This window comes from Pelodiscus sinensis, chromosome 9, assembly GCF_052426305.1.
Source record: "Pelodiscus sinensis isolate ZL-2025 chromosome 9, ASM5242630v1, whole genome shotgun sequence".
Lineage (NCBI taxonomy): Eukaryota > Metazoa > Chordata > Testudines > Trionychidae > Pelodiscus > Pelodiscus sinensis.
The window spans coordinates 42848214-42871388 of record NC_143060.1 but is presented as its reverse complement, the minus strand read 5'-3'; the positions used below and the strand labels follow the sequence as shown (position 1 = coordinate 42871388).

Below are 23175 nucleotides of genomic sequence, written 5' to 3'. Positions count from 1 at the left end.
ACTAAAACAGTCCTCATGCCACCCTCTATCCATTTCTAAGATCAGATCCTGTATGAAGAGGGAAGGGAGGCCTGGTTCAACAAAGACCCCAAAATTCTCGAGTTGAAAATATTCTTACATATCATCTGTATGTCCTTTCATGGATGGAATTGCCTTAATTAAAGCAATGAGCTCAAATTGTGAAGAAACTTATGCACAAATGTGACTTTAGTGCCCCTCAAACTGTTAAATGGAATGAGAATCTCAATGGCATAGAGCAACCATATTGTCTGTCTCAGTAAACTCTGCATCCTTTACTGTGGACCCATATTAAATGTTTAACTCATCTAAACTTCTTTTAGATACAACTAAACACACTGTGCAGTTCAGCCTTTGCCCTCCCTGCTGAAGCAGGAGGTTTGTACATGGGTTGGTACATTTCCTTTTATTTCTGTAACTCTTTCTGTAGCTCTTTTCTCTTGCGCGCTCTCTCATATTCATATTCTATGATACTCACCTTTTGTCCTGAAAATTGTATTCAGAGATGGAATAACACAGAGATCATTTAGTTGCCTACGTATAGAGTCTGATTTCCAGAAATGTTAATGACCCATATCTTATGTTAACTTCAAATAGAATTATGGCTACTCAGCCAATTCTGAAAATGAGACCATTAGGAGACAAACTTTAGGGACTTTGGTTTGAAAGCATAGGAAAATAGAATACTTATAGATTGTTCACATGGCTACCAGATGTTTTCATAAAGACAAACATTTACATTCAATGAAGGAATGCAAATCAAAGTCTCCTTCTGGGTAATTCTCAAAAAGATAAAGAGTGTATATTTGTCAGATAAACAGCTATAAAATATCACCCAAATCTGTTTACTATAATGATACTAAGGTGTTTGGATTATAGATGCCAGATGAAATAGTAAATGAATGTGCATGTGGGGTCTGAGTTTGTAGGTTGGAATGGTTTGTTGCCCAATCTGTGGTGCCATCTGTTCAGTAATAAGTGGAACTGTGAGTCTGAATAGTGTTTCCAGCACACACAGTAATATATAAACAAAAGCAGCTTTACATCCTATCACAAACCACTAAAGGAAATGTGTTTACTGGCTCCTTTGGTTGCTTTCTCCCTTTAGCTTGCTCCTTCTTTCACTCATTCAGTATTGATCTGGCTGAGGCAAAACAGGAGCAGCAGCAGGGTATAAGAACAACTGTTTACTCTTTCCAGGAACACCTAGTAATGGAATCTCCAAGCAGTAATCATACACTGACTAGACACAGCCACTCACAGGTATAAGTTGCACCCAGGGGTTTACCTTAAAAATAATTTTGATAAATAATTAACACACATATAATTATAATATATATAATATATAACATATATAATATATAATATTTTTCATATGTGGATCTCAAAGTACATTACAAAGATCAAGAAACATTAATAGACCCATCATTCAGACAGTTAAAGTGAGGCACAGAAATTAGGAGTCTTATCTTCTATCATGTTAGAGGGTTAATAACATATCTGGGATGAGAGGTCACAAGTCTCTTTGCTAGACTGGGGAATCTACCAGTATACTTTTAACAATATTTATAGTATTATTCTGACAACTGACCTGACAGCCTATAAATTTAATGCAATATAGTTTCACCGAATAAAACTTTTTTCATTAAAAAGTGCACAGATTAGAGGTGCATGTTCAGCTGTTGCCAATTAACTAAATCTATCGGCTCAGATAGTATATTACATAATTTGCATTTTACTATATAAATATATTAAATGCTTTGATAAATATTGTAGCAAACCAAAGCTTTTTTTAAAGTTATAAGAAGAGCTGAAGGGATTTTGAGGATTTACTTTCAGTAATTTTGTATTTTATATGGAAACAGTACCACACAATGTTGTTAATTTAGTCAAAAATATGTACATGGAAACTTTGAGATATATGCATTTTCACAGATTGTAAATTTTGCATTGTCATTGTTTATTTCTTTTTCGTTATTTACTGACAAAAAGGTGCAAAAGCAAACCAGTATGGGATTTTTTATTCATTTTTATAAAAACTGAATAAAATGATGTTGTTAATGTACACATTTAAAAATATCAAGAAATAGAAGCACAAAAGCCCCGACATTTTCTTCCAGGAAATAAATGCACTCATGGTATTTAATCTAGAATTTATGATAAATTTCAGTAAGTTTGTATTTATGCCTAAATAATAAATGTATGAAAATTGGAATTTAATAGTGGAAATGTTGACAAATTTTGTTTAAGTAGTTTAAATCGTGTCAGTACATTAAGAAGTAAACTAGGAAATCAGAAAGCTTGCCATGAAAAATGATCAAAATGATTCTTATGCAGGCTTTCACCAATGCTATTTTTGCTATCCAGAGTAGTGGATGTTTTCTGGCATGATGTTGATTTTACACATTATACTTAAAGATAGGTAAGAAAATAACATTCTGTGTTAACCAGTAGAATGTTTGTTTTGATACATTCCATATTGTATTTTTGCATATCACTAATTGTAGTTCCATTTCTCATTGAAAAAGACCCATGGTTGGGGTTGATTTCATCTGCCTCCCGCTTCTCCATTTTGTAGCATAGTTATGATGAAACTCTTAGAATTGCAGTGCTGATCACTTGCATTCTGAGCTTCATGCTGGCAGTAGGAAGTTCCCTGAATTAAATCCTAGGAATTTAGACTAGTTGTTCCCACTAACCAGCTATGGAAACTGCATGAAAATGATACTGCAGGAGTTGTACCTTTCCAGCCCCCTCACTTCATAGTCAAACAAAGATTGACAGCTAGTTCAGTTGATATAATAAACGTAGGTCTTAAATCTGACCCACAATATTTGGTAAAGCATTCATTTAGAATAACAGAAGCAATACATATACATAAATGTAATTAAGTCAAGAAATCTTAAGCCTGGAAAACTATTGTATACCCATTTTCTCTGGTTGATTATTGAACTATATTCTAATTGGGGAGGAGTGGCAGGACCAACGATGAATTTTAATTAAAGTGTAAAAAATTAGATTAAAACATTAAAGAGGAGCTTTATTTGCTCAATGGTATTAAAAGAAGATCAATTCCTAATAAGTTGAGAATATATTTCTTAATGATTTTACAGATATTATAGCAATTTTACCCTGCCTTTAAAATGCATTGTTGAGTCCCATTAACAGTTGTGGGAGATGTATGTATTTAGTGGCACCAAACAAGACCACAAGACCATGTCCTCTATTTTAGAGTTCCAAGAAACAGATGTTATGTTGACAATAAGTTGATTTTGATACAGTGTGTGGATTACTGATTATTTGCAAATTGTTTCGCTTGATTACGTTATGATTAGTGGGATGTAACTTTCGCTTACATTGCATGTTTTTGCTCAATGACTGGAAAACTGAACATTAAAAAACAAGAGGAAGAAAACAAATTTAAAAATGACTGTTACAAAATTCTAGAATGCACTCCAAGCCTCACTGAGATTAATGGCAAAAAAGTCTAAATTGAAATTAAGTCACCTATAAATGTCATATGGGATGAATATAACGAAACATCTGACATATACTTTACCCCTCCTGTTTTGTTTTGTAACCAGAAATGCTGATATTTGTTGTTAACTTAATCTGTTTTTGCTGATATGCAGGGTGATATCCAGCAGCTGTTGATTGTAGCTGATCCCAGAGCAGCATATGACTATTGTGAGCACTATAGCCCAGATTGTGATTCCCCTGTGCCCAATGCTGCTCAAGCTCAAGAACCTCAGGTTGATGAGGTGAGTAATCAGTCATGTATTACTGGATTTAATGCATATTAGTGGATGGATATATATTACCTGGGGAAAACTAAATTATGGCTAAAGAGCATTAATTGTCCTGGACCTGCGGCAAGAAAAGGAACATGCAAAGGAGGAGATTACAAGGGGTGTATGTGTGAGTACTACATGCTTGTTTCTCTCTGGCATTTCTATGGTGCTTATCACTAAGCCCATATCTACTAGTGCTAGCTTACAAGATGTATTATGCTGATGGAAGAGAGCTCTCCCATCAATATAATAAAACCAACTCAATGGGCAGTGATAGCTATGTCAGCGGGAGTAAGTCTCTCATTGGCATAATGCTGTACATACAAGTGCTTCTGCCATCAAAACTTTTATTGCTTGGCAAGAGTTTTGACGATATAAGGGTTGGCATAGACATGTCCTATAGCATGGTATAGACATGCCCTATAGCATGGTATAGACATGCCCTATAGCATTTAAGCACCAGCATATTCAACAGAAGTTTAAATGGACTCTTTTTGCAATATGCAGCATCATGAAGTTCAAATTTAGCAATCTGAGTAGTAAATCTTTGCTTACTCAACGCTAGTTATAGTCGTCTTGTACATTTATGAGCAGATTTTTAGAGATGTAGGATATCTTCAGTTCTAGTGAAGTGAATAGGAGCTGTGAATTCTCAGCTCTTGGGAAAATTGGATGTTTAGAGTACATGAAACTTCCAGAGACAGTGACAGTGAGTACAGGCATATGTGTGTGTAAATACAAAATTCTTGCTGAAACAAAATTCCAATGAATTTTTCAACCAGCTCTGCTAGTTGGTAGGCACTGAGAAGAATAAAGCAGACTAGATTATTTTCTTGAGGGTCAATCAGTTCACAGAAACTGGTAGTTATTGTGGGCTATCTTCATTGGTATAAATTGGAATAGCTCCAGTGAACTCAAGGTAACAATGTTGGTTTACACTAGCTGAGGGTCTCAGCGTGTGTATATTAAATACATTCTGAATACGTCTCAGAATTTGTGTAGAAAGCTTTCCATTGTAGCCAGTAGTTGTAAAATGAAACTGTTTTTTCATTTGAAACTAGCATTCTAGTAGAAGAAGGAAAAAAAGAAATTAGATGTCCAAGAGGGGAAAAAAGACTTTACACTGATGAGTCCAAGATGGGAGAAAATGCACATGCTATCTCATTCAATGAAAAGAAGGACACGGTTTTCACTGAACTTGGCAGTGGCCAGTCAAGATACCCTCATTTTTATGTGAGCTAATTAGCTAACCTCGTTTCAAACCACAAACCACACAATGCTACTGACTTTAGATGAGGTAAATGTTAGAAACTTCCTCCATTTGTGACTGTTTGCAGCCAGTCAGGAGTCAGGATTCTTCTTCTATATGGAACAATTTCAGTTGGTGTTATTATTTACTTTGTTTGAAGAAGAAAGCCTCCTGCTGATATTCTGTAAGTTATAGGTAGAGGAAAGGTGACCTCTCATTAGGGAGAAATATGCAATAAATAATACGTTAAAAGCCCCCGCCCCTTTTGGGGTACATGTACACTGCATGGTTATTTCAAAATAAGCTCTTTCAGAATAGTTACTCTGAAATAGCTTATTTCAAAATAGCATGTCTACACTGCAGGGAAGCCTCAAAATTATTCCAAAGCAGGCTTCCTTAATATAAATGTGCTATGTCAATTTAGAGCCCCAGAAGGCACAGGGGAGGAATATCTTAGAATGGCCCTGGTGAGGGGCTATTTTGAAATGGCAGCAGTGAAGGATCTACACAGCCTTATTTTGAAATGACTCTTTCAGAATAGACATTATTCCTTGTAGACTGAGGTTTACAGATTTCAGAATAAGCGATCCATTATTTTGAAATTATTTCAAAATAACAGAAAAGTTGTGTAGATGCTCACATTGTTATTTTGAAATAGCACTAGTTATCTGGAAATAACGGTACATTGTAGACACATCCTTAGATGTGGGACAGATAATGGTTCTATGAAAGACATGAGTGCTGTTTAAGGTAGATCAGCAATAGAAATGAAAAGTGTGGTATGTATAGGGGGAAGATTTTTTTCTTTTTACATAAAGTCATGAATTTCATCAGTGAAGCTACTTTATTTTCCTTATGTGGTGAAAAATCTATATTAATTCTATACATGGCAGGCTCTAGAAGTTGGCCAGAAGAAAATTAAAAATGAAGAGCTAGAGCCTCTGCTTGTGTAAATCAGAATATCTCTTAGACTTCAGCGTAGCTACACTTGCTGAAACACTCATCCATTAGGTCCCTGGAGGCACTGGATATATGAAAGGGAAGTATCAGTGTCATGAGCCGCTTTCTTGGGGAAGCCACCACACTTGTCTGCTATCTCATTTCCTAATGTATATACACACATTTTAAAAGTATGTGCCACACAAGTCCCAATGGCTTCTGTTACACATAGTCTAGCTGGATGGATTTTGAAACTAAATTAATTAAGGTAGTCACATTAAAAATACAATTAGACAACAAAATCTCCTTCCCTCCTACACAGCAGGGCTAAAGCTGAAATAAGTTACGCAACTTGAGCTACGTCAGTTGTGTAGCTTAAGTCAAAATAGCTGTCTACAAAGCAGGAAGCCCGAGAAAGAGTACTCTACCTCCAACTTGCCTTATTCCTCGTACAATGAGGGTTACAGGAGTCGGAATAAGAAGTCCGCCAGCTCAACATTATTTTGACATTTTATTGTGTAGATGTAGACTGTGTTACTTCGGAATAATGTCAGTTATTTAAATAACACTGCTATGTAGAGTCCTTCAAATTCTTGGTGTTTTTGTAAATTGAAATTGTGTTTTGAACTTTTTTTTTAAAAGTACCAGATAAGTGCAAAACTACATTATCACCTAATATCACTTTGCAGGCCAAGAAATAATATATTTCCGAGAAGGAAAAGCTATAGAAGCCACTAGAAAGCAGACTGCTCATTTATAAGACACTCTTCTTTTAATTAATACACCCCTTGAACAGCTGGCGTTAGGTTTGATATTTTTTAAGTTATCACCAGAGGGGGGCTTCAGTGATAGATCAGTGCCCTGCATCCCCACCACCTTATCCTCCAAAGCAGAATCTGCTTCTTATTAAGGGTAGTAAGGCCCCAAAAGTTGTCTTTCCCCCACGGCTCAGGCTACTACAGGTGGAAACTAGGTTTCCAGTCCAGCCATGTGTCGCTCGTGCACCTTTCACCCACAAGATCCCCAATGAAGTGACGTGTATGATCAAGGTCTGAACCTAGAGTGTATCTACTGGATGTGCTTGCTGCTGCTGAATTATTAGATCATAAAACATCATTTATAAAGGTGGTAACACTTGCTATATGAAACTATATGTTATATATGCAATATGTTCAGGATAGTGAACTCATGCTTTCCATCATAATGAACAGGGCTCAACAATCTATGTAACCTAAGAGCCGGGTTCGTGAGAACTGCGCATGCGCAGAACGCTGGACAGCGCGGCTGGCGAGCGGGGCTTGCTGTGGCTTGGCGAGCCCTGATAACGAATATAAAATTATTGTTTTAATACTTTAAGTAATCATATCATATTTATACTACACCACAGGTAAAAGTTGGAGGCTATAGGCAGCAGCAGCTGTTGGGAGTTCACATTCCCTTTTAGATTATCAGAGGTATAAATCCCTTTATTAAAGCTGTAAAACCTACATGAATACACACTTTGGGTACGTCTACCCTTGCTCCCTATCTCGAGATAGGGATGCAAATGTAGTGTACCAAAATTGCTAATGAAGCACGGGATTTAAATAGCCCATGCTTAATTAGCATAATCGTGTCCTGACACCATTTTGAAATCACGTTATTGCGAAATAAAAAGTCCCATGTAGGAGCGTTATTTTGAGAGAAAACCCTTCTCTCAAAAAACTGTTACTCCTCATACAATGAGGTTTAACAGATATTTTGAGAGAAGGGTTTTCTCTCGAAATCCCGTGCTTCATTAGCAATTTCAGTACACTACATTTGCATCCCTATCTTGAGATAGGGAGCAAGTGTAGACATACCCTTGAGTTACATCTATGACCATACACTATAGATATATAATTAATATACCTTTTTATAGCCAAAAATAATCTCACAGATTAGGAAAGGATTGTCCAGTTTAAAATAGTTTTACACTTCCCTTTGAATGTAGAGTGGAGAACTTTAAACTTGTTTGACACTTAGGGTGCATCTACACAGCACCCTTACCTTGAAATAGCTTATTTTGAAATTTCCCTTAACCCGCATACAATGAGGTTTACAGGGATGTCGGAATAGCAAGCCCATTATATTTTGATATAATGGGCTTGCTTTTAAGATGAGGAATAGCTATTTCAGGATAGCTGAGATATCCCAAAATAGCTCCACAGTGTAGTTGTAGGGTAAGTGCAGAATTCTTGGCTCATTCCAAGGCCCACTGAAGTCAGTGGGATCCCTTTCAGTAACTTCAGTAGCTCTCAGAGTTTGATGTCTTGTTCATTTATTTTTGTTAAGACTTCTCAGTCACACTTTGGTAATTAAAAATAAATAAACAAGCAAATAGATACATAAATAAATAAAATAATATTCTTAAGTACCTAGAAGTTTTGCGCTATGTTGAAAAGAAAAGGACACAACCAGTTAGCAACTAAGAATTCAGACATGTGATGCTATTCATGTGAAAAGCCCCAATGAAGTTAATGAATTTATTTAAATGTAATATTGGGCATCTGAAATAATAATGATAGAAAAAGTCAGCAATACTATGGTTGAGATTCATGGAACAGGAATAACTTTCATATCAACAGTTCTTGCATGGCCTCATCCTAGTAAATCAATATTTAAAAAATTGACCTTTCTGTGTACCATTTTGGATAAACTGGTTTGGAGGAAAACACATAAAATAAGCTGTCTTATGGAAACATTGATTTTACTCTTTCCTGATATGTCCTAAACTATCTAAAATATATGTTATACCAACTGAAATGTGCTGTTCCCTCATGGGGAAACATTATTGTCATGGCTTATTTACTAATAGCATTCTCTCTTCTTTTGATTAAACCCTAGATGAAAATGTATTACATTTGATTTCAGCTAAATCACATTACAGCCACCTTACATAAATTAGAGAAGAAAAAGGCCTATTCAGCCATTTATTCCATTGCCTGCAATGTTGGATTGGTCCCAGAATATATTTTCAGTATAGTATCCAGGCGAGGCTTCAGTGGCCTCTGTTATGAGGGTTTCACTTCTTTCCTTGGAAGATTAGTCTAATAAATCTCACTGTCTGACTTGTGCTATAGAACTTGCTCCCAAAAGGGAGCTCTGTTTTGTTTGTTTTGGACTTGTCTCAAATTCATAGATTTTTTTTTGGAAGAAATGAAGTATGTGCTTGAAGACTTCATGTACTCTTTTTCACCGTGTGTCTACCTTCTTTTGCCTGTTTTGCTGATTAGAAAATCTGGTTTTCCATGCAATAGGGTAAGGCAACTTTTCATATATAGCATAGGATCTTTGTCCATGCTTTGAAAACTACAGTTAATTAATTAGCAAGTGGTAGAGATAACAAACTTTCTAATTCTGAACAAAAAATTGGAGCCTTTTTAAGGCAACTGATTTAAAAAAAATTGGTAAGCATTGATGGTAATCTGCTTATTTATGGCACCTTCATCTCCTCCATGTGCATTGCTTAGACAATGTGACATAAAGATTGTCTTTTAGATACTTCACATTTAGAACTTTACCATCTGTCATAGGAGTGACAGCTGCTGCAACTTGTGCTTATATCCATTGGATTTTTAAAATTATCTTTTATTTTGTTTGGTGTCCTTTCACTATTTCATTTCATGTTATAAAATGCTAATATTCCTTGAATTGTTCAGAGAGGTTTTGGTTCCTCTTCAGCTAGCCAGAGGGTTCAATGACTCTCTAGAGATATACCGATTTGACACCACAATATGGATTCCAGTCTCATTTTTCATTTGACTTTTGTCCTATTTGCAGTGGTTTTATTAATTGTTCCTTGTCTCCAGTTATTGTCTTTTCACAAATAAAAGTTGCAAACATTTTCAGTTGATAAAAAATTAAACTTCCTAGTAATTTCCAGACTGACCGCAGAATAATCTATTTTTCAAGTAAAGTTCATCTCAGAATATTCAAGGCAGTCAGAGTCTGTCGTGCATACCACTGTTACAGTGTCCCTTAAATACATTTGATGAAGAAAACAGTGAATCTATTTAACTGAAAATTGATGATGATCTGCCAGTGTAATATAATCAACCTTCTTGCTCTGGTAAAGAAAAGATGAGGTAATAATGGAAAGATTTTATCCCATCAAGGGACAGCAGGTTTTATTCTTCACTAGAATTCTATGAAAACACCCATGTGCAATAGTCATTATAACTGGATAGATCTGCTGTAACTATTGGTGGTCTTACAGTGCAAAAGAAAAGAACAAAAGAATATTGCATTTGCTTAGAATGATACTGTTATCTGAAATTCTGTATGAAGCTCCAACTGTTGTTCCATTTGGTGATCCTAGTTGTACTTTAGATACCACCACTCCTACCCTCTCCAGTATCTATGCAAAATCACTGGGGAAGATAATGATAATGATTAATATTGGACTGAATAAATTCCATGGTGCCCAGTGTGCTGAGGAAACTCATCTTCATGTCTCTTTTTCATCAGACCCATATAAAGCCCTTAACAGGTCTTTCAGTGTGTATCTGGAGGAAAGCCATTTGATAAATCTCCAACTGGACAATACGGATATGAGTTCCTCAGCTGTGAAGATATTTCTGTATTGAAGGAAGCTTATAAACACCTCAAAAAGTGGGGGCATTTGCCTGACCATTGTCAAAGTGACCCACAATAACAATCTTCAATACTCATTAATGCTTCTAGACTTTCTGAGTCCAACAAAAATTTCTCTTTTTTTTTTTTTGGAATACCTGATGAAGAAAATTATGGTCCTTTTCACACACAGTATTCATTTTTGTCATCCATACCATCACTCTTTCCAATCTTCACCCTTGCAATAGACTTTCTCTGGGATTATCTTCAAAAGCCACATACAAACTTCAATTGATCCAGAAGATAGCTGCATGCCATCTAAGTAAACTGTGCCAGCAAAAGCATATCACATCTGTGGCTTACTTTCTGTGGAAGCTGCCAATAACTTTGTACATGAAATTCAGGATACAGATCACAGTACATAAATCCTAAATAGTATAGACCTAGATGACCTAAAGGCTATGTTTGTAATTTCTTTGATCTATGTAGGAGTGACCTCAGCCTTTCTAAAATGGTGAAACTATATGAACTAAGTGTGAAAGTGTGAATATGAAAAAAGGGAATTCTCAGTTTTATGTCAAGACCTTTAAAATCTGCTTTCACTACAAATACAATTGAGTACAAATCTGACTACATTTAGAAAAAGTTGGAGAGGACCATCACTTTTAGTCTTTCACTAATAATGCAATATGGAAATTCTGAGGATTTGGGCTTGCATGTTCAAAGACAGGCATTATCTAATATATTTTGATTTCTGGTGTCCAAATTGAGACATCATAGTGGCAGATCCTTCAGACATGCAGTGTACTCTTACCTTTAGCTGATGTTAGTTGGAAATTAAAATCAGGTCCCAGGTACCATAAAAAGAGCATTCAGAAATTGAGTGACCCAACATTGGGAAATATTTGAAAATGTATCCCTTTTTGACGGATCAGTGATTTCTCTGACATATAGCTCCATTGCAAGAATAAGGAATAATTCAGTGAGGGGGGATTTGTGTGCTCCCCCAGACTTTTGCCAGGATTTGCTGACCCTCAGTCACATGATGCTGCTGGGCCCCTTCTCTGCAAGACAGCTGCTGTAGCTGGCAAGTCAGCATGCTGGGAGTTGTGGCAGTGGGGAGAGTGAGGAGAGAACAGCTAGTAACTTCATGGAGATACTTTTGCTACTGGGAGCTTCAGGGAGGAACCACAAAGGATGAGAGGAGGACTCAAGATGTTGGGGTACATTTAAATAGTGACTTCCCCTTCAGTAGGCACCAGTCATCTCTTGAAGTGAGTTATAGTTTCTACTGGTGGGCAAAGGACATTCAATGGGGTCATCATAACTTTAAAGAATATCTTTGGTAGAAGGTGGTGCCAGAGACACACTTTCCTGGGGGAGCACAGTGAGGGATTGTATCACAGGGAGAATCACTGTATGATGGGGCACATCCATTGCAGATGGTGCACTCTGTGACTCTAGGGGTACGTCTAAACTACATGCCTCTGTTGGCAGAGGCATGTAGATTTGTTTGTTCATCAAAGGCAAATGAAGTCGCGATTTAAATGATCGCGGCTTCATTTACATTTACATGGCTGCCGCGCTGAGCCGACAAACAGCTGATCAGCTGTTTGTTGGCTCTCGCACTAGTCTGGACGTTCCCCCTGTCGACATCAAAGCCCTTTGTCGGCAGCCCCGGTAAACCTCATTCCATGAGGAATAACGGGGCTGCCGACAAAGGGCTTTGATGTCGACAGTGGGAACGTCCAGACTAGCGCGCGAGCCGACAAACAGCTCATCAGCTGTTTGTCGGCTCAGCGCGGCAGCCATGTAAATGTAAATGAAGCCGCGATCATTTAAATCTCGGCTTCTTTTGCCTTTGCTGATCTGTCTAATCTACATGCCTCTGCCGACAGAGGCATGTAGTCTAGACACAGCCTTGGTGTAGCTGTCTCTGTGCTTTGGGGAGAAGGCATGTTTCCCTCCACTGGCTGTGTAGAGAACATCTTCAGAATTGTACAAGGGAAGCAGTTGTGTGCAAGGCAAGAAAGGTGGAGTTGCTGAATTCTCCCACTAGCTTTCCTGTAGTTTTAATGTGTCGCATAATACCCACGTCTCCTCATGTGTGAGCTGCACTCTAAAATGTTCTTCTGAGGCACCAAAATATCACAAAAAGCCTACAGACAGGCATTTCCATGGGCTTGAGGGTAATCTGAACCAGGAAAGAAAATTTACACCCTACATTTTTCATCTGCTCATGTACTTTTTGGTTTGTGGGTCTATCTACCAGTGGTAGACCAAACGTGCCTTGGTTTTTGTGAGAATAGAGCATATTTAAGAAAGGTTCAATTTTTATTAGTAGAAAGGAATAAAGCACAAACCTGGAAAAGTAAAATATTTTCCACTTGATTGAGCATGATGCAATAGAGTCTTCCACGTATCCATGCTTTCTAGTTCTCATTCATAAATGTCTGGCTTTTCAAACTGTGCCTCTGGCACAATTTAATATAAATACCAATTTATTCACCATGCTCCTTTTTTATACTAACATACTTGGCACAGATTTCTTTTTCAGTCAATGTTTCTTTTGAGTTTGTGGTCTATGAAGAACGTTCTATAACCCGCTCTTATAATTTTAGTAACCACTGAGTTGGCACAAGCCTGATAGCTTTACCTTCAGGAATGCAATTGTATCAACATTTGTAAGTTAACTAGAATACTAAGCAAAACATAAATACATTTGTTAAAAGTGCAAAATGAATAGAAAAGTGAGAGCTATTGCTTACTGACTTTCCATTTCACTGGGATGCTGTTGTTCACTACTTCTCTGTTTCATTGTGTTGCTTATTTTATACAGTTAATATATTTCCTTTGGACAATTATTAAACTGAACTAATTCCCAATGATATATTTTTCTTTTAAATTCCCATTAATGAAATAGTATTTTCCCTAAACATCTTTGATTACCCTCCCCTTGGATTTTGCATGAATGCCATTTAGAATAATTCATTCCTGGCAAAATTCTATTGACTTCCATGGAAATTACATCAGGACAAATTTGACCCATTTTTTTTTGGCTTCAGGTGCATTTAAATATAAGTGATTGATTCTCTCTGGCTGGCCCATGAGGGTGACTGAGTTTGATTTCTTGTATTCCCTTGAAGACAGAACCTTTTCCTTCCATATCAGTACAATTGTCAAGGACCTACTGGCAGAAAATGAACATACCCTTTTTATGGATTTATGATCCATTGATAGTTTAAAGGGCTCTTTTGATGCAATATGTATTTCTTTTTATTGTATATGGCTGTGAATTGCCTCCTAGACACTTCAAAATGCAATTTCCTTTTCTGATTACAGGTTTGTTCTTCATTAGGAACTCACTGTGTTTACCTGTTTTCAAAGCTGCTGGAGCCCAAACAACTGCCTTTGATTACTTCCCAGTTCCCTATCTGTACAAAAGGAGCACCATCTGGGTATGGCTACACTAGCTACCCTAGTTCGAACTAGGGTGGCTAATGTAGTCATTCGAACTTGCAAATGAAGCCCAGGATTTAAATATCCCGGGCTTCATTTGCATGTTCCCGGGCGCCGCCATTTTTAAATGCCTGGTAGCTCGAACTACCTGCTCGTGGTTACACGCGGCACGGGCTAGGTAGTTCGAATTAATGCTCTTAATTCGAACTACCGTTATTCCTCCTGCAATGAGGAGTAACGGTAGTTCGAATTAAGAGTGTTAATTTGAATTACCTAGCCCGTGCCGCGTGTAGTCACGGGCAGGTAGTTCGAGCTACTGGGCATTTAAAAATGGCAGCGCCCAGGAACATGCAAATGAAGCCCGGGATATTTAAATCCCGGGTTTCATTTGCAAGTTTGAATGACTACATTAACCACCCTAGTTTGAACTAGGGTGGCTAGTATAGCCATTCCCTCATAGTTGATCTCTGGGATGTGCAGACCTTTGCAATCTCTCCTGAAAGTTGAAATCTTTCCATTTATTTTGCTGGAAAAAGAATTGGACCTTTACCCAAAGGCAACTGGGGAAGAATAAGAACACACATTTTACATGCTGTCAAGTATCAGGGGGGTAGCCGTGTTAGTCTGAATCTGCAAAAGCGGTGAGGAGTCCTATGGCACCTTATAGACTAACCGAAGTGTTGGAGCATAAGCTTTTGTGGGCAAAGACCCACTTCGTGCATCTGATGAAGTGGGTCTTAGCCCATGGAAGCTTATGCTCCAACACTTCGGTTAGTCTATAAGGTGCCATAGGACTCCTCACCACATTTTACATGCATTAGTCTAAAATGATGCTTATTTTGTATTATATCAATGAAGTCAAATTCTGATTGTTTAACCTATCCAAATAGAGGATGTCAGTAGAAGCTTTCCTCTGAGACAGTTAAAGCATGTTTTTTTTCAGACAGTGTATGTCTCTGACAAATTGGTATATTAAAAACACCAAAATATTCCACAGACAGGATGCTCTACACTAGATTATAACAATTTAAGTCACATGCATAGGCTCACTAAATCAGTACTATATTTTCAAAAGTGCTATTTATAAACATGAAATATAGTTTTATGGGATTATACTTAGCAATATATCACATAAATATATAACAGGAGCTTATTTTTTCCCATATGGAAGTAAAAATTGCATGATAATTAAAAAAAATTTATATTTTCTTTTTATAGCTGTAAACTTTCAATACAATAATTTTATTTAATGAAAAAGCAAGAGTTCAAAGTGGTTTTGGTTTTGATTTCAAAATATAGAAATATCAATAACAAAATTGGCGATCATAGTAGAAGATTGTGCATTTTGTTTAAACACCAGTGAGTAGTTAGGATTGAACAGTGGTAAAATGATAAAAGTCTAGCCAAAGGGGACTGTAGCAGCACAGGAACTTTTAGGATCAGTTCCATACTACTGGAGAAGAATAATCTCTTCTCTGTATTTTCTTCTCATTAAGAAGTCTTCAGGTGAAAGATGAATAACCAAAGTGACTGGCTAGCATCCCAAGGTGGTAAACAAGCATCTTTTGGCCAAATAATGCAACTTATTTTGGGACACAGAGTCTATAGTTTTAGTCCTGCTAACAATTTCTCCTGAAACCTCAATACATTTCATAATGATTATGGCATTTAATACTTTTCTAAATCTTTAAAGCCGTTTATAAATATAAGTAATTGATCTCAGCAATCCACTGAGGTAGGCGAATATTCTCCTCGTCTTACAGATGGGGACACTGTGGTAGGGGACGAGCATAAAAGAGATTTTAAAGGTAGAAAGGATGGTGAGGTACCTGGTTCCCACTGAGAGTCATGCAAAGTTTTCTCCTAAATGACATGACTCTCTAAAATAAGGATCATATTGAATGGAGTGGAAGAGTGGCTGGAACACGTTGTACTTTGGTATTATCTATTCAGTTTAAGGGTTCCTGATGCGGCATTACAACTTCCCAGAGTTTTTTTGTAGTCAGGAGGTTGCTTTAAATTAGTGTGGGGCAAACCCATCCCAGGCAGCTCCAGGCATAAGGAGAGTGTAACATAGTTTAATGGAGCTGACTTGTTTCCCCAGCTATGCCAAGTGGCTCCCTATTATATCTGATGATCTGACCCAGTGAGTTAGTGCCAGAGCCAGAATTCCTGACTCCTAGGTTCACAGGCACACCAATAAAGAGCTAATTCTAAATCTAATTGCTCTTTAAAAATCGTTGGGACACATTTTTAGCTGGTGTAAATTCTTGTAGTGTCATTGAAATCAATGGAGCTACAAAAATTTTCAAAAAAATCCATATTTTTTAATTTAATTGTGACTTTAAGGCATTGGCTGACATCAAGAGAACCATGAAGTTGTGCTGCCTCTGCAAGAGCTCCCCAGCATACAAGAGGAGCATATCTATTGCTACTCCCTTTAAAGGTGTGAAATGGATATTACTTACCAGCTCACCCCTTGACTCCACTATCCTATTTGGAATGCCTAGTGCTGTGAGCGGCGATATCCAGTCTCAGAGATTAGATTCAGAGAAGTATAGGGACTGCAGGTATAGATGCCAGAACTACTAGGGGTCCAAGAGGCATCCTTGTCCCTCTTCCCATATACTATATACCTATACAGGTACTGGGCAATTTTGGGGGATAGAGCTTCTGACTTGAGTAGGAAGGTAGCTGTTTTCCTGTTCAGGCTATTTACTTAATAGGGTGACACCATCATATCCCAGGATGTTCCGGTTACCACTTCAAGAAAGTTGCTGCTTTCCAGATATTATTCTTCAGACATGACAAGTCAGTAGTGGAAATGGAGCATCACTTCTAGGGTATGTCTACACAGCAGCGTTATTTCGGAATAACTGAAGTTATTCCAAAATAATATAGTGTGTGTCTCCACTACAAGCCTTTATTTTGAAATAATGTTAAGCTGGAGAACTTCTTACTTTGACTTATGGTAACCCTCATTTCATGAGGTGTAAGGGAAGTTGAAGGAAGAGTTTTCTTCCTTTGACTTCCTGCTGTGTAGATAGCGCCAAAGGCCGAATTAAGCTATTTTGATTTAAACTATGGAAGTTGTGCAGCTTAATTTGACATTAGCCCTGCTGTGTAGATGTACCCTAGAGATCACAGTTTGTGGAAATATGCTACCTCTTTGCTGAGATTATGGAGGTAGAGGACTCCCTCCAGGTAGAAAGATTTTACTATCAACTTATTTGTACATAAAAAAATATACAAATATATGGTTTCATTAAATGAGAGTAGGAACATTCCATAATCTAAATTTTAGTTGACTAGTCAGTGCAGCCATTTAATGGAGATCATTTTATGGTCACCAGTACTTGCTTTTTCATTACTTTGGTATTGTATTACAAAAAAAGAAAATAAATCTTGATAATAAGTGCTTTAGAATAACTAACTATGTTGAATTGTTCATGCTGCTTTAAACCCCTTAAACTTTACTCCCAAGTAAAGTTAAGATGCTTTCCAGTACAGTATTGCTAATATAGTTTGCTGCTACTAACATAGAAATGCCTGATATTTTTCCATTTGTAATGTAGTACGCAACTGAAGATTTATTCGAATATGACTATGAATATGGGGAAGCAGATTATAAAGAGCCTGAAACGGTAACAGAGGGACCCCCACTATTCATGGAGACAATAGCACAAACAGAGGTAACAAAATCTGGACCATTTGTTGTGCAGTATCCTGCTGTCCTCTGTCATGTGGTTTGTCATTTTGTGTCATCTGTTTATTGAACTTATTGTATCCCTTTCACTTACTCCTTTCATGTGTATCCATAACATTTGTTTTCAGTTAGCAATGGAAGGCATCATGACTTGCAGGATGCATTTTGCCTTTGCTTCCCTTTCCTTCATTCAGGCTTTCTGCATTTCTCTTTCATTTTATTTATTTTTCCCATTCCATCTTTCACCACATTTTTCAGAAAAAGAAAGCCAAAGCCAAAAAGAAGAAGAGGACAGTGGCCGCTAAATCAAAGGACAAACCCACAAAGGTTACAACAAAAAAATCTGAACATTTTGCATCCAAGAAGAAGAAAAGTTACCAGGCAGCAGCAAAAGGCAAACTAGGGGTAAAGGTAGCAAAGAAATAATCAAGATCTTTCCCAGGCCAAGACTGGAAGATCTCTGATCATGAGACATACATAGCCCTAACCCCACTAGATGAATACTCTGCGGCTAATACCATTCCCTGATTAAATAGTGACTCTTGCTGAATATTTGTCTTAGTCTATGTTTTTAGTAATGTGTTTTCTTTTTAATATAGGCCAATATTGTTGATGAATTTCAAGAAGAATATAGCGTGACTGAAATTGACTATGGGATTTCCCAGACTGCGGCTCCCAGGCAAACAACTGAAGCTAATGAGGTAATGTGGAGAGGGGAAAATTCAGGCAAAGATATGTGTGCTTCTGGGTAACACTCATTGATTGGACTTAATGAACAACTAGGTTCAAAACTTACTGTCTTTTCTTGGGCAAAGCTCCTATTGGTTCTAGTGTGCTTAAGTAAAGACTGTAAAATCCTCAGGCAACAAAGGAGACACTTAGTAGTATGGCATTTTGGGCCTTAGGACTGTCACTCTGCCCAAGTAGCAAATCATTACTGCCTTCACAGCAGGGACAAATTCCCATTCTCCTCATCTTGCTCTTCACTTTTTACCTTACATGCTCAAAATTATGCAGCTCTGGTGTGATGGATCAATCCCTATAGGAAAACTAGACGCTGGACCCCAAAAGTTCTCTTTTACAATTTTAATACTGAACTGAAGTATATAAGGAAACTAACCACTGATATGCTGTTGCTTAAAACTGCTTATTTTGATATTCAGCCAGTTGAAATTTTTGAAAATAAATATTTTCCTTTATGTAAATAGCAGCATATTGAAACAAGTTGAAAGCTATGACTTCCTTTAACAGTTCTGCAAAGGAGAACAAACAAATCCTTTGCATGCTGTTAGAATTATATTCATTCAAAATATTACATGCTCTTTTTTTGGTAACTATATATTTAAGTTATGTGTTGAAAAATCAGACGACGACAACAAATTTTGCTAAAAAAACTTTTTAGACAGCCACAATTGAAAGCATGAATGTTATTTCATGTTTATAGTAACATTAAGTAAAATGATGTTTACTAAGTATAATGAAGAATTATTTATACGTAGGTTTTTTACATAATCCTTTCAGAATGAACATGAAGTGCTTGAAAAGATGTACAAAACACAACTCTTTTCCTGAAGCAACAGTCATGACTCATTCAATGTGACCATGAAAAGAAATGCTGCAGTTCTCAGCATTCTCTCTCTAGGTTGACCTGGAAATCAACTGCCCAACAGTTCAACAGATTTTAATAACTTGATAAAAAACAAAAAAAAAGAGGCAAATTGCTTTCATGACTTCCAACTTGTTCATCTCCAAAATGAAATGTGAAGAGCAAGACTTTCTACTGTCAAAACCAGAATTCTAGGGTTTCATGATTATCTTGCAACAGTTGAAATCAATAACATCAGGAATTGGAGGAAGCTGTGGATAAACACCTTGCATTATTTATAATAATTTAGTGCAACAGTGTAAAGACACACTCAAAGTGCCAAAATTTTGCTTCAGCAGAAGCTGTATGCAGGTGTTGTACAGAAAGTCAAAATTTGATGCAGAACTCTGAACTCCGGTTTTCACAAGCAAACAAAGAAGTGTTTGATTTCCAAAATTGATCAATTCTGATCCACACTGGTGTAAATGAGAAATAATTGTATTGTTGTTAGTAAAGTTATACTGGTGTTAATTTGATATGAAATCAGAATCTGATCTTCTGTTTTAATCCCCATCTACTTTCATGCCATCATGATCAGACCAATATATTGTTAATGATTTCAGAAGCACTGTGTGAGGACAAATCATTTCACCTCTGTGTAATGTTTCAGGACATATGGCTGATATATGCAATATTTTGGCCCTGATCCTTTCCAAACCTTCCTTGCAAGAGTCTTATATCATAAAAAATGCATAATTTCTTCCAATTTGCTTTGCATATTTGAGATAAGATTCTGTCTAAGAAGCTTTGGTGCTTATAAGTTGATTGCTTGGTTTTACACTGTTTTCATAATTGAGGAAAGAAGCTGCAAGCAATACTTAGCATTCTAAAATTATCAACTTCATCTTCTATGAATTTTGCAGTTGAAATTCAGAGTAAGACAAATATATATATATATATATATATAAACTGCTATGAAAGACTTGACGCAAGACTTGTGTTAGTGAAAATGTACTGCAAAATCATTAGAAAAGAGAAAAAAGTTGAAACATTTAGCTTGGCAATGTTATTTTTTGTCACAATAAATGCTGTATATAACTAAAGTCAAGAATGCTGTATATAACTAAAGAATTGCTTGCACTTCCTGCACAATACAAATTAGTATGATACTGTTTAAACAAATCTGAATTAGTTCACGGGTTATTGGGCTGAATGTGTTTTAATGTCAAACATTTATGAACCATGTAGAATACAATCAAAGTGTGAAACCAACCAAGGAGACTTAGATGTATCTGGCAGAGATGTAGCTCTGAGCGAGCAAATGCACATAGTGTATTGCTTATGCAGTTATAAAAGCAGTATTTTGGGAAAACCCTCCAATAAAGTGTATGAATGCATTACTTCTTTGTACATACTCATGTGCATAGAATGAACTTTTAATTAACTTTAAAGGCTGGTTTCCCAGTTCTTCAAATCTAATTAAAAGTCAACATGCTGTTTTTCTACTATTCTGTCTTCTTTTAGACAAGTCATCACTGTCAATCTCCAAATGCATACATTGCTTTACTAACAGTAACCCACATATTCCTCCTATTCCCTGAACCTTTGCTGCATATATGAATAGCATAATCCTGCTGAAGAAGTATTTGCTGAAGAATACGTAACTGGAGAGGATTATAATTCAGAACATAAAAAAATTGAGGATTCTGAATATGGAAGCAGAAGAGTAGACCTCAGTGAATCTGATCTTCTGGTAGATGGAGAATTAGGCGAATATGATTTGTATGAATATAAAGAATATGAAGAGAAACCAACCAGTCCCACTAATGAGGAGTTTGGTCCTGGTGTTCCAGCAGAGACTGATATCACAGAAACAAGCGTAAGTTGGGGCAGAATGTGGTAGTATGAGATATATCATTGTTCTGGATTTGCTGTTTGTTAATGGAGAAGATAGCTCCTGACCCAGAGCTCTTTGAAGGCAATGGGAAGACTCCAGAAAACATTCAGTTAGTTTTGGATCAAACATATATTTTAATTTACATTACTGAACCTCCTTTTGTTTGTTTTTTCCTCTTTCCGGCTTGTCTAAGGAAAACTCATGAATCAAATGAAATTATTATTTGTTGAGCTAAACATGGAAAACAATAGAAGTTCTACTTACTGCATATACGAGCATGAATTATAATCACTTTCATTAGTTTTATACGATGAAATAAGTTGTTTTGAGCAAATATTCTTTATTAAGCTGATTATTTGTTTAAATGTGCATGAGTGCCTGCTACCCATCTGTGATATATCCATGGGAGGGAGGAAATAAAGGCCACAACTCTGTGTGGGAGAACACAGCATTGCTCGCTGATGCTTCCTTCAAGAGTGAGAGAGCCAGCCATAGCATCACAGAGGGGGTTGGGTTTGCTACCTGTGTGTGTTCCTTGAGGATCCAATAGGAAAGCAGGAGGATCCTGTGGATTTGGTGAATCATGCTCAGTGTTGACCTTTGCTTCTTTGTTGCTGTACAGGCCTCTTCATCCCCAAACCATTAGTAGGTTATTATCTATTGATTTTAGCTTTCCTGTGAATATAGCAAGCTGCCCATTTTTCCTAGAAGGGTACAAAATGTAAACGGGACTAATACTCCTATTGGATTTCTGATAGGAAAGCCCTTCTTGTAGAAGGAGAACATTTTGTGATTAGTGTTTGCTCTGCACCTACCCTGGTATTATTCCCCACACAAACTAAAATAGAAACTGATCTAGGATATGATGGGGCATGCCATGAAATTGCTTTTCTCCACTAACCTTCAGGTCCAGGCTTTTATGTCCCATTTACTGCTTCTTTGTCCTCTCTCAGCCATGCAATAGTAGTGGTATTTGTAAATAAATCTTATCAGTGCCTCTGTATTGCCTGATCCTGTAGGCTAGCTCCTCTGGTTGCTTAGGAGCTGGCATTTTAAACTCTGGTTCTCCCTGAGTTAGTGCTGCCCCCTTGAAAAGGGATGGTAAAGGGATTAGGGATCAAAGGATGACAGGCTAGAGCTTCTTAAAAAACTCTCAGCCTTGCCTAGCAGACTATTAGACTCAGCACACAGACCACTAAAATCCCAAGTAATATGACTTAACTAGTAACATCTGTACTAACAGTGTGCAAGTACACGAGAAAAATCTCACCTGTATGAATTCTCAAAATGGAGGTATATTCTGCTGCTACAAATTATTTTTGCTCTTAACCTCCATAAGCATTAACAATAACTATATATGAATCCCTTTAATGTTAAATGAGAATATACCCTGAGAATAGAGGCATTTTCATCGATACCATGCAGTAAATGATACATGATTCTATAAACTTATGGAGAGTAGGATTAATCTAAGAGCATCTCTCCTTGGTTGCTGGGCAAAATAAGTGGCTTTGGATAAACAACGTGAAGTCTCCTGTTTAAGCCATGTTACTAATATCTGGCCAAACACCTGTGAATATCTGCTTTCCTGCCCTACTGTAAGAGGGAAAAATGGTAACATTTTCAGTGTCAAAGTACAGAGTGATTCATCTCTGACTCTTCAAACCCTAATTTTTCTATTGTATTTGTTGCTAGATTTTGTTGCTCTGCTGTGTCATATCTTATTTAAAAACATATTAGTCTAGAGCCCGAGTAAAATTTAAAGGAAGATTCAAAAGAAAATATCCATTCAGTGGGAAAAAAAATAAATTTTGGATTCTGTACATTTTCTTTATAATGAATAGCATTTATTCATGTAAGTAATATCATAAGCCTTAGAGGGCATAACCATGTGAGTACGCTCTTATCCCAAGTTAGGATTGCAGAATTGGAGCATTG

At 36.9% G+C, this 23175-nt stretch overlaps 1 protein-coding gene across 7 annotated transcripts in view; it reads left to right on the top strand.

The window, feature by feature from the left end:
• COL11A1 (collagen type XI alpha 1 chain) overlaps positions 1-23175 on the top strand; it is a 262532-nt gene that overhangs the window by 65666 nt on the left and 173691 nt on the right. The window contains exons 5-9 of one of the 7 annotated variants that reach the window (XM_075936623.2): positions 3651-3779; positions 17625-17741; positions 18014-18160; positions 18355-18456; positions 20965-21219. In XM_075936623.2, the coding sequence (XP_075792738.2) occupies positions 3651-3779; positions 17625-17741; positions 18014-18160; positions 18355-18456; positions 20965-21219 (750 nt within the window). The remainder of the gene's footprint in view (positions 1-3650; positions 3780-17624; positions 17742-18013; positions 18161-18354; positions 18457-20964; positions 21220-23175) is intronic. The other 6 variants (XM_075936624.2, XM_014571895.4, XM_075936625.2 and 3 more) reach the window with 6 other exon arrangements.